The sequence below is a fragment of the Condylostylus longicornis genome, unplaced genomic scaffold, assembly GCF_029603195.1.
Source record: "Condylostylus longicornis isolate FDR11 unplaced genomic scaffold, ASM2960319v2 ptg000107l, whole genome shotgun sequence".
Lineage (NCBI taxonomy): Eukaryota > Metazoa > Arthropoda > Insecta > Diptera > Dolichopodidae > Condylostylus > Condylostylus longicornis.
In genome coordinates this window covers 2,660,604-2,673,624 of record NW_026578075.1, presented here as the reverse complement: position 1 = coordinate 2,673,624, position 13,021 = coordinate 2,660,604, and the positions used below count along the sequence as shown (strand labels likewise).

General features: G+C 25.0%; 1 protein-coding gene across 1 annotated transcript in view; it reads right to left on the bottom strand.

The window, feature by feature from the left end:
* Positions 1 to 13,021, bottom strand: part of LOC129614328 (netrin-B) — a 77,184-nt gene that overhangs the window by 11,224 nt on the left and 52,939 nt on the right. Inside the window, exon 2 of the mRNA XM_055528884.1 lies at positions 8,599 to 8,787. Within this exon, the coding sequence (XP_055384859.1) occupies positions 8,599 to 8,787 (189 nt within the window). The remainder of the gene's footprint in view (positions 1 to 8,598; positions 8,788 to 13,021) is intronic.

Genomic DNA, 13,021 nt, shown 5'->3' with positions numbered 1-13,021 from the left:
TTTCACTTTATATTCTTTGTATTTTCTAGTTTGTTTTTATTAGCACTATTTCGATGCTTCCCTGTTACTAATTGAACAATGCTTACTTGAAATCGAACATCCATTCACTAAGGCAAAATTAATTACCGGTATAATTAACTTTCACAGAATTACTGTTAATTAAAACCATGTAGAAAATCATAAACTTTAATCAAAGAGATTGAAACCCTAATTTATTTTAAAAGTAAAATTAAGTGAGTTCGAGTGACAATTTACAGTATAAATTATTTGATAAAAAAACAGCTGTTAAATTCAAGTCAGAGCTGCTGCAATATTACACAACAGAATAATCACATTAATGGCTAATTAAAAATTTAATATATTTCCTTCCTTTATGTATGCAATATGAATTTGTAATTGAAATTCGAAATTAGAAGATTTGAATACCAATGAGGTGAGGATACTAAAAGTGACCTTCATTGAATTTAACATTTTGCTAATTATTTTTTATAATTCTCACAAATTTTATAGATGTAATCAAATATTGGTGCACATTTTTAAATTATATGAACGCATTTTGAAATTATAAAAAGGAAAACCATAAGGGCTTCTGTCATAATTCTAAAATGAGGCTTAACCTAAAAATTTCAATTACACTTTATTTGAAAACAATGACATAAACATTCGTTCCGTGCAGATTTCACCATTTCAGCTTAAAAAGTTCGACTTTGATTTATTACTTTCAAGCCAAGATTAAGTAAAATTTTATCAATAACATTTCAGAAATTTTAATCCAATCCAAAATATACGCGGGCTACGCAAGATTGCGCAAAAAATGTGTGCCTTTTCTTTAGAATTTTACTTAATTTCTTAGAACAAACGAACGGAACGTTAAATTAATAATACCCTTTCTAAATGTATGGCCAAGTATATAAATTTTAAGTAACTTCCCAGAACTGTCTTTTATGAAGTAATAAAAATACAAAGAAAAATTAAAGGAAAAAAATTATGACAAGGGATTTTTTGTTTATCTTCAAAAATTTAAATTATTCATGAGAAAATTCACATTTTATGTTTCTGATATTGGTCAATTTTTCTGTCAGTCAAAACGTACTTTCTAAATTTGTATATACAGTAACTGGCTTAATAGTTCTTTATATATATGTACATGTATGTATGTTGGTAATGTACACGGTTTTATGACACTTACTTCAATGCAATAATTATTTCTTTCATTTCTAAAATTTTTATTGCACATTCATAATAAAAATGATCAAACAAGATATTTGGAAAATGAAAAAATAAATTTAATCGATTTATCATTAGATTAAAATATTTATTATTATTTTAGTTTATGTATTTAAGCATAACCTAAAATATACGGATCACATTATTTATAACCTACAACAAGCTGAAAGAAATTCACAATAGAATGAATTATAATAAAATATAAAGAACATAATTGTACATAATAAACGAGCCTCCACAAATTTTATGAATACCATTGGTACTATAACACTCGGAAAGAATAAAAATACAAATACAAAATATGAAAAAAAAATTCTACCTTCCAAATGTGGTGAAAATTCTTTTAACTTTGTACAATTTATTATAATCAATCGAGGAAGACAAAAATTATTTCTATTATATTCCATAAATACCGTAAGCATAAGGATATTAAAATTTTGTGGTCTAGTAAATTATTTTGGTTCTATTTTAACCGTAATAGTGTTTCACTCAGTAAGGGAGGTATTGTGATCGTTCGCATTTCATATGTCAAGGTTTTCACCGAAATTTATCGTTCCGGAGAATAACAGAAAAACTATGTAGAACAAAATGCCAATTTATCTGCCTTTGAATTGCATTTCAGTTGTGTCTATAAATATTCAATTTAAATAAAAATTTAAAACGGATCCTATTTTGTGAATTTAACGAATCGGTCAGATTTTTGCCTCATGTTTTTGTCAATGAAATTAAATTTCAACAAATTTTTGATTCCAGAAAGAGATTTTCTACAAAGAAGCTAATCTACATTTTTCCAACTGGAATATGAGCAATTTCGTTGGAATTGGAAATAATTAAATCTGTTTTCAAGATCTTATGCACAAATCTTTAATTTATTTAAATGGAGTTTGTAAATATTATTTTGAAAGTACGCAATATAGTCGAATATGTAGTGACCACATTATTTTGATTTTCAATTTCTTCATGTCTATAATTCTTAATGCCTAGATATTTTACAAAATTTTAATGGTAAAATGCTCTTCTAGTTCTAAATTCAAAAAAATTTAAATTAATTTTTTGTAATTTATTTTTATTAATTATTATTAAATTTTTCGGTTTAAGGTTAAAGACTTTGTTTTGTTGTATTTATTGTAGGTTAGCTGGTTATATTTGCTTTTTTTAATTAATAAAAATTTGCATTGCAAAATTAAAAATCCCTGAGTTGCCAAAAAAACAATATTTCTAAAATATTTTTAATAGAGCATGAAATTTTGTATATACATACAAAATTCACTTTCTTGGCAATAAAAATTTATTAAATCCAATCCACATAGTCTTTTGTTCTTTTTCTCAAAATAATGGAAAAATTAAGAAAAAAAAATGAATGCTAATAAATTATTTTGTGACAAAGATTTTAGCTATGCTAATACAATCATTTGCCATAAGAAATATTTAATTTTTAAAAAAAATCTAACTCAAATCTAACTCAAATAAGACTAATTTCTTATGACATGGTCTTCTATGTTATTTAATAAATGTATTTAGAAATTAATCTTGATATACTTACGATGAGTTAAGAAAAAAATTACGACATGTAAGTAATTTAGTAAAAAATTCATTGATGAAGTTTTTAGGGGTTCTTTTACACTTCCTATTGCTCTTTTAAATTAGTAAATGGTTTTCAAGTTAGGAAAGAATTTTCTTTAAAAATGAAAATCTAATTGACTTTGGAGCAAAACTACAAAGACGGGAAAAATTACCATGTAAAATGATTAAGAGTAAATGAGAACACATGAAAAGAAGTAAAAATTTTTCACCAAATTAAAAAAAAAGCAAAACAAAAACAACAATTTCCTTCTCGTTTCATTAAGGTGAAAATAAAATTCATTTCGTATTTTCTTACTTAAAATTTTTAAAATTTTCTTATTTTTCATTTTAAATGTTTTTATTTAGCTTTTGACTAAATATAGAAATTTATTTTCGTCCTTTTTTTAATGTTTTATTTTATCAGATAACTTTACTGAAAAAATACAATTTTTTTATTTTTTTTTTTTTTTGCTTTATCCTTAGGGAGGCCACTTTTGTATACATAGCTATCGAAATGATTGATTCTCATCATTACTCAGTTTCTGCTTACAAATTAAAAAAAAAAAAATATAGAAAAAAAAAGTGGCAAAAAATTCACCTGCTTAGACCATTATTAAAGAATTTTTTGACATTGGTAAAATAAAAAAAAAACAAAAGGAAAATATGAATTTAGACCTCATCAGGATGTGCGTTAGTTAAAAAAATAAAAAAAATCAAAAAAAAAAGGTAAAAAAATTTCGTTTCTCTCCATATTTGTTTTTTTTTTTTTTTTAAATATCTTTGTACGCATATCATGAGTAATTTTCTCTACTGACGATTATAAAAGGGGCGCGCTTGCCTTTTTAAATTATTTATTTATGTTTTTTATTTTTTGTTGTTTTTATTTTTTCCTTAGAGTGAAATACAAAATAATTTTTTTGAAATATTATTAAGGGTTTCATTTAGTTTAACTTGTCACAAGAAATAAATCTTAAAGAGTACATAAATTTTCTGCTAAACAAAATCTTCATATTTAAATAAGTACAAAAAGCTAACAATAAATTTCCGTTTTATCAGGGTTGTATTTATATTAACATCGATTAATTTAAATTTCTTTAATTAAAAATAACATAAGATTAATTTAAACAACAATATTATTTTAAATGACATTTTGAAATTTCTATTATGTATTTATAGTGAATTTAATATTAAAGAGCGCTTATGAAAACGTAAGATTTAACGTCAGCTTAATTTATAATGCAGTATAAATTCTACACTGCAGATTCTTTTGTTTTAAGTCATTAGGGGAAATTCGTCAATAGTTCTTTACCATATAACAAGTTTTGTTTTACAGAACCGCAAATTATTGGTAACATTATAAATAATTTTTTTTCGATAAAAGAATTTAAGGTAAAATTAAAGTATTTTTGACAGCCTGTCTGGTATGGCTCTTGTAAAATCACAATCACATTTATCGTAAATGTAATCAAGAATAACGTTTGCTAATATATCTATTTGTAGCACGTTACGACAATATGGTATTAAAGAATTGAGTACAAAAATATCTTCTATTTGTTTTGTTTATTAAAGATGTCTACAAATTGTAAAAAAGAGCAAAAATTATTTTGATTTGTCAAAATGATCGGGTAGCGTTTACATTAAAAATGATTTATGAGAAACAAATTTTCATCTCACATATTTGAAATAAGTTTTTTACAAGTTTTTTCCACTGCCTAAAAATATGCAATTTCTTATTCTTTTAGATAAATTTTTGTCTTAGCTATAATTGTACAAAGCAAGCATAAGAGTTGGACAGGTTATGTGAATTTAAAAAGTACTTTAAATCGAAATTTTATTTCAATGACTAATTAATGTGTAGACATTGAGCAAAAGTGTCTCAATTTAAATCTCTTATCAGACAATCATTACGCATTTTTCCATTTGACATTGTAAAAGAACTCTCTCTAAAATATTAAGCCTCAACACTGTTTCTTGTATATCGAATCTATTAAATTTAACAAATTAGAAGAGTATATAAAAGAGATTATTCGAGTTAAAACTTAAGAGCGTTATTCGTTACTATTCCCATGTGCTTTTTTTCTTGCTCTTCATAATTAAAATTTAAAAAGAGAGACTATATGAGTCCTTCATTGTTTTATCTTAATATAAATATTTTTGAACTCATTATATTTGATATATATAAAAAATATGTAAGTATTTATAATAATTTTCACAATTTTGTTATACCTTACATTATAATAAGGTAGGGGAATATTATAATAATACATATAATGTATACGTGCCTTAAATTCCAAAGTTTCAATTTTAATTCAACAGAATATTGTTAAAAAAAAAAAAGATTTTTATATATCGAAAGTATTTTAACCTATTTTTTTTCTCTTCACATAACTTTATTTCCTTTTGATGTTTCTTCAACGTCCCTGATGATTTTAGAATTTCTTTAACTTTTCTGTATATGTGTGTATAGGTACATATATTGAGGCATTTGTTTTTTTTTCGTTTAAGTTCATATAATGACTTTTTCCGCTTGTTTACCAAAATATCAATTTTATGTGAAGGATTTCCACCCTAACTAAGAGAAAGAAAGAAAAAACAATAACAAGAAAACAAAATGAGGAAAAAAATGTTTGCGTAAATTTTTCAATCATTCGGAAAATTTAAATGTAGATTTCTTTTAAACAACATAGTCATATTTTATTACATGTATGTATATAAGTATGTCTATTATATAGAAAAGTAAAATGATATTTACAGGGAACGAAATTCAGATTGAACTATTATTATTTAAAACATAATCTAAAACATATTTTAGAGTCTTAAATTGTCTTCTTTCACGCTTACTTATAAAACAAAATTCAAGTAATAAAAGTTTTAAATCAGCGTAACATTGGCAATATTGTGCTGTAGTCGTACTTTTTCTTCTTTCTTATTTTTATTATTATATTTTATGGTGGAAATAGTACATTAAGTTACGCAGGGTTAAGAAAATTTACTTTTGCAGTTATTTAAAAAAAAAGAAAATTATTGCTATGTCGGTATTTCTTTTATATAAAATTTCTAGTTCTATGATTTTGGTCCCTCAAAAAAAAAATCATTTTCAAATAAATTTCACTTTTTCGTTGTTAAAAGAAAAGAATTATTGAAAAAAATTAAGTAAAATATAATTAAATCTCTTTTATTACAATGCACATAAAAAAAATTACTTTTAATGCTAGTCAAATTTTTTACAAAGAGAGTGTCTCTCATTTAAGAAGATGGAAGATCTTACCATGTATACAATTAAAGTTTAAGTGTTTGTGTATGTTGTAATGGAATATGTTTAATGATTTTTTTTATGAAGTTTAATTGAATAATTATATATGTATATGGTATACAAATGAACATAAAATTGTCTAGATTTGTCTAGATTTTTTAACTTTCTTTAATATTGTTGTAAAATTTTCAAAAATGTTGCCAGAAAGAAAGTTTAAGAGTTGGTTCAAATTAAATTTCAGGTAAATTTTATGCAAGTCAATTTTTCTTTAATATATTTCAGGGCATTATTATTAAATGATTGAGTTATTCTAAGTCAAAGTGTTGAATAAGATTCTTATTTTAAGAAAGAAATACATTATATAGAAATTTAAATTTTTCCAAAGAAAAACAGTATGGTGAAAAATATAGTGTTGAAAATAAAGTGATTTTGGGAGTGTAATATTTAATACGCAACTGAAACGTGTCACTTTTCTTAAATATTTTTAAAATAATTTTGCATACAAACTTATGTAAGAATACATTGTAAAAAAACATCATTTTTCTCCGGAAAATACGCAAGATACAGTTAAAACATTTTTTTCTGGTCTGGTGATACCCGTACGAACTTATATTCGAAGAGTATTATTAATTTGCCTTTCCATTTGTTACAATGATCTAAGATATAGAGATAAGTGTATGTTTCTGATCAGCGTCGAGTTCTGTGTCGATTCAACCATATCTGTTAATCGGTCTGTCCGTTTCAACGAAAAATCAAAAACTCACTTAGTCAAGCTCACCAAATTTTTAGAAATGACTTATAGTAGTAAGTTCTGCAACTTTACTCAAATTGAATGTGGTCGAGTCAGTGGTTCATGTAGCTGCCCTGAAACTTCAAATGCCACTTGGCTATGTCTATAGGAAATTATTGAAGCTATAATATCGAAATTTCACAAAAGCAAATATGTATAATATTGCGGTGGTTATGTGTCATAAAAGTAATTGAAATTTCTTGATATCTTAAAAACTCTCGAAAATATAATACTGACATTTTGCATAAATTGTTAAGCTAAGGTAATGCAGCAACTATTATTTCGTTTTATTGCAAACTTATATGTTCGAAGAGTATTATAAATTCGCTCTGTGATTTTTCTTCCTTGTTTCTCGACTAAATGTTTGAATACAGCCGGATACAAAAGGTTCAACACCACGTAGATTTATTTATTTCATTTCTTGCGAAACAAAACCATCCTTATTAAAGTTGTAATCTGTTCAATAGTCAGCTTTGGCATATTTGTTATCTAGGATAACAACCTTGTACGAGGATCACAGAGTTGACAAGATAAACTCTATTTTTTTTAATTAAAATTTATACATTAATTTTTCATAATCAACAAGGATTTTCTAAACTCATTCCATTGCTTCATTACTTCGAAATCGAAATTTTTTAATGATTGGGTCCCCAACTCTATATGCATGTTATGTACAATATGCTTCCAATAACAATATTCTAATGCTTCAATTTAAAGTACTTGCTACATATTCACTTCGCACAAATTATTCACTATATCAATTTTATTATTTTAAGTTACAAGATGTTTATAAGAAAATTATTATTCTTGAATGTTACAATTTATGCATATATGTAGATACATATACAAAATTTATTAATAATTTTCAAAGAATCTGATAATTTTTCATTAATCTTTATTTAATTTTAGAATTTATTCATTAGAATTCGAAATGAAAATAAATAAAATCTAATTTGTAATTAGTAATCACCAAATTTTCAAAGAATAACATAAATTTTTTTTTTGATTTTACCACACTAAGAAAACTACAATGTTCCCATAAAATTGTTAATAACAAGTTTGTATGAATATGTTTGCTTAGTTTAATTAAATAAAATTTATGATTAAAGTGTAAATCCATTTAATTTTGAGGATTTTTATATTTAATTGAATGAATATTTTAAAAAAGAAAATTTTAGATTCTTTTCCTCTATTTTTGTTTACAAGAAATAAAAAAGAAAAATGTTATTTTTGCACTTTAAAATTTTAACTTTGAGTGATGTTTCCAATTTAAAAAAAAGCAAAAAATTAAAAGAAATGAAGTTCAACTGAAAATTTATTTCGTTTTCAAGGTAAATATAGATCGGAATCTGGTTTAAATTATTGAGCAACTATGTATGAGTGCGTACATATTTAGTTGCATAACCGTATATGCGCGTATATGTTTCTTATAAAATAATCGAACCTCAATTGTTTTATTGTGTACGCTGAGAAATGCCGAGAAATGTACAAAATGTTTACCTTTTAATATACTATATAGAGGGTCTGTATTTTTTTTAATTGAACAATACCGCTCGCTCTACACTAACAGAACTCTTAATATAAATTAAGACGTAAAACTTGAAAAGAAAATAATTGAATGTTTTCAAAAAAGAACGAAAATAATAAATTCATTACAATAATTAATGTTCAAAAGTATAATAATGAAAATAATTAATAGAATATGCTTTTTTTTTATATCTACATACATATATGTATGTAGATACAAGTGTACAACTTCACTTACGTTTGCATGCCTTCCTATGATTAAGTGGTTTTGTTGGATCTCTGTAATAGCCTTCTTTGCAATAATGACAATAGCGACCAGTTGTTGCATGCCGGCAATTAATACAAACTCCTCCCGATATACCTCCAGATAATTTGAAAAGTTCCATATTAAAACGACATTGACGTGCATGTCCATTACAGTTGCACACTTAAAATAAAAAAACAAAGAACAAAATTTAATTATATTTGTATTTAATTGTGTATGCAATATTATTTGTATGTAAAAATTAAATACGAATTTTGTCCAAATTGATGGTCTCACATCCCAAGTTTTGAAAGTAAGAAATTTATGAGCAACATTCGATTTTGATTTTATTTGACGACTTATGTACGTCTACTGTGAACAATTAAATTATTGTGAATTTAAAAAATTAAATTAAATTTCATACAACTTTTTCAAAAAGAAAAATTTTAAATTTTTTTCACAAATTTTATAAAAAAAATAAAAAATTTTGTTTTTTTGACATTAAAACCAAATTCACAAAAACTATTTCTAATTGAATTTACAATATGGCATTGTAAATACGTAATATGTAATAAATTTTGCTAAATTATGAGAATCGATTAACCATTTTGAGATTTTTCAAGAGAAATTAGCTGGAATATGCTCGTATTATTCATTATCACACATCATCATGCCCAATTTGTTAGTTAGTATTGTAACAAGGAAGGAACGTTGGTTGGAAACATAGATAATAAATAACCCTGGATATCTGATATTTATGGTTGGATCTGTCATTTATGGTTGGAAAAAAACATGAGACCAAATAGAAACCGATCCTAAATTAAATAAAAACAGTGGAAAATTCCAAAAAAGAGTATAAGAAAGCATTATAAATACAATGTAGAATTACAAATAAAGGAAACAGAGGTGGGAATATCAGTCTACATACCAGAGAGACTATATGGTTTCATATCAACACGAAAAATTCAAGCCCATCCGATGTCAACTAGAATGGAATATTATTCCAATAGAAGACTTCATACCCAATACTTAAATTAGCTGTTGGAACATCCACATGTCATTCAAAATCTACCTTATAGCCGATTGCTAGATAAAAAGTTTAGTTGCAAACGAAACAGGTCCTATCATCATCGGATTAGAACAAAGAAAGGTCAAATATATACCAAGAATGTCAAAGTCACTTCACTTCTTTACTTCAATGTCAGGAGCTTCCTATGGGCATCAAACAATAATTAGAGTTTTCCAATGATACAAAAGTTTCCACTAGTTATGATAGTTTCGAAAGGCACACTCACACAAACGTGCTCAAAAATTACAAATGAGTGAAAAATCAAAATCGACTATGTGCAATTTTTAAGCAAATTCAAATGTTTATTTAATAAACAATCACTACAATCTTTTAATTAGAAATAATTTCACCACAAAGAAATAGCCTACCTAAAATAGCCTTTTCACTTTTACTTTTTTTAAGTGACAATACCAAAATATCTGAGATTTTCATATTCAGCAACATGAAATCAATTTGTTTTAAACAATTTCAACCTCTCATACAAACTGTTCGCTTGTTACTTAGTGCTTACTGTTCGCTTACTTTGTTTGTTAAATGTTTATTTAATCATCTTTCTTTTACTCTAAAAGAAATTATATTTTACATATTGTGGAGTCTTACAAAAAAAGGCAATTTCGAAAGAACTTCATATCTTGAATGTTCAATCTAAAGAAAAATTTGGAACACGCACAATTTGTGTATGATGCCAAAAATTTTGTGAATAAAAAAACATTAAAATTTTAAATTTTAAATAATAAAAAGTGCATTTATTGTATACGTGAATTAATGGATTGATATTTGGGTAAAATTATGCTTATTATTACTCATTTGCATCGTAATAAATATTGAAATTATGGAAAATATCTTGAAAGTTCAATAAATTTATTCATTTGTTCAGTTATAAAATGAAATCTAAAATTGTGTTCATGTGCCATTCAAATATAAAATGTACATACTTACATTTAAATACCGAACTACTGAATGGTTAACTTTTGTATTCATATTCTTATAGGTCCCTGGCTATTATTTAAAAATGGTTATATGATCGTGCATTGAAACTTCTTTTTACATTTTCTTCTTTTTTTTCCGATTATTATTTGTAGTTGATTTTTATTATAGTTATGGACACTTCAATTTGTTTTCAATATAATACTACTAAAGGATGCATTTAAATAAAGTATTCAAAAATAAAATTTTTACCTTGATCTCAACAGAAATAAAAAGGTAAAAATATTCCAAACTATAAAATATTATAAAAAAAAATAAAAATGTATACGTATTTGTGTGTATGTATATATTGAAATTTCTTTATTTCTTAATATGGAAGAGTAACAGATTCGCATGTTTTAAAAGAGAACGCGTATTAGTCAACGGGACAACAAGAGATGTCATTAAGCCGACATGATGTGAAATTTGTGTTTGTATTTTTTATTTTTATTTTTTTATATATAAATACAAATGCTAACAATGATAGTAAGGTAATGAATAGAATACAAGTATAAATTATGAACGTACAACAAATATGGGTAGATTTTGGACACCAAAATGCATTATTCATTGTTATAAAATCTCTATATATCCTACATATATATAAATATTATTATTACTTGTTATTTGCATGACCAATTGCGGAAGGTATTATAAAATAGCCACTCCATATAGACAACAGTAAAATGTACGAAATGAAGAATCACAAAATCGATCCTTTTTATTCCTTATTATGTGGTTATTGCATTATAGACAATATTACCAGCACGAATTCCTTAAAGAATGTTAATATAGAGCTTCATGTCTTAATTTAATTTTTAGTCAAACTCATATTGAAATTAGAAACTCACATACATACATGAGTATTCAGGAATTTATTAGCTATAGGTACCTATATTCTGCCATATAAGGAAATACTGTTATAAACAAAAAAATTCAATGATCCTATTGATGGCAAAATGTCTCTTAACATTGTCTTGTATTTAATTCGCTAATATCTAATTATTTAGGTGCCGTATATGGAACTTTTAGATCTCTTAATGTAACCATCAGCCTTTATGGAAATTTTTATTCGAGAGTTCAATCTACTTTTGTTTCTAGCAATTATTCCACATTTTGGCTCATTATTTAAATTAGAAAAAGAAAACGTCGGAAAGTTCAAGCAACTGTCATAATCCTATTAAGTACTGGAATCGTTGTAAACAGGGTCTATTCAAATTCTTTTCCATATATGATCACCGTTATATGGTTGGCAGCAATAATTTTCTGATCAGAATCGAAATTAAGAAGTTTCAAAATTCCACAATCATGCATTGAGAATATTTCGACATACAAATTAATGTATGTATGTTAAATGAGAAGCTTAAAAATATGATCGAAAATTTTACTTATATAATGGCAAAACTCAAGTTTTCTATGCAGCTGTAGCCACAAACTCTAGTAAAGTTTTGTAACAACACTTTCAAAAAGCAAATACTAATTTCTACATTTTGTGGTTTAATGACACATAAATTGTCTTACAGATTGTATGTTTAATAAACAACTTAATAAAAACTCGGCAAACATAATAATTAAATATCGTTTAAGAGATTTTCAAAAATAATCCGTATAGATTTATATACAGTTGATGTCTATGTATTTATACACATAATACTTGTATAAGTAACCGAATTAAATGACGATTTGGTAACCTTGGGCTATAACATTCAAAACTTTTAATATCAATTAAATAATGTAGGAATTTGTAAAAATGCGAAATAATAGTTTGTACTTTTTTTTTTTAAATTTCAAATGTAAATTCATTAAAAAAAGTATGTAATGCAGATGACAGTATACGACTGAATTATGTATTTAATTTTTAAGCATGATATACCAGTCATATTTAACTGAATCGTGTTAGTTATGCATTCAGTTGGACTCAAATCATAACTGATTTCATTAAATTTAATCGTTTTGCATATATTTAGCCTAACAATACAACTCACAATTATTTGTACAAACGAAGTGCGTTAAATGTCATTTTATACAGAAAATTCAAAATTTTACACTGTTATTTTTATTAATCGAGTAGGAAATAAAATGATTTCTTAAAGTAAATGTAAAAATTTCAATAAATTTTTGTAAATCATTGCCAACATTGCAATAATATATTAAAAATTAAATCAGATTTTTGACATACGTCAATTTGTATTTGATGTGACATTAGTTTCCGTTTTTACTCTTCAAAGTGAAACTAAACTTTTAAGACATTATTTTTTTCAGTATTGTGAATTAAAAATTTAAAAAGATTTCGTGTGAAGAAATAATTTTCCTAAATTTTATTTTTATAATTATTTGATGATTTTGTATGACGAAGAAGCTATTAAAAAAATTTTTTTTAAT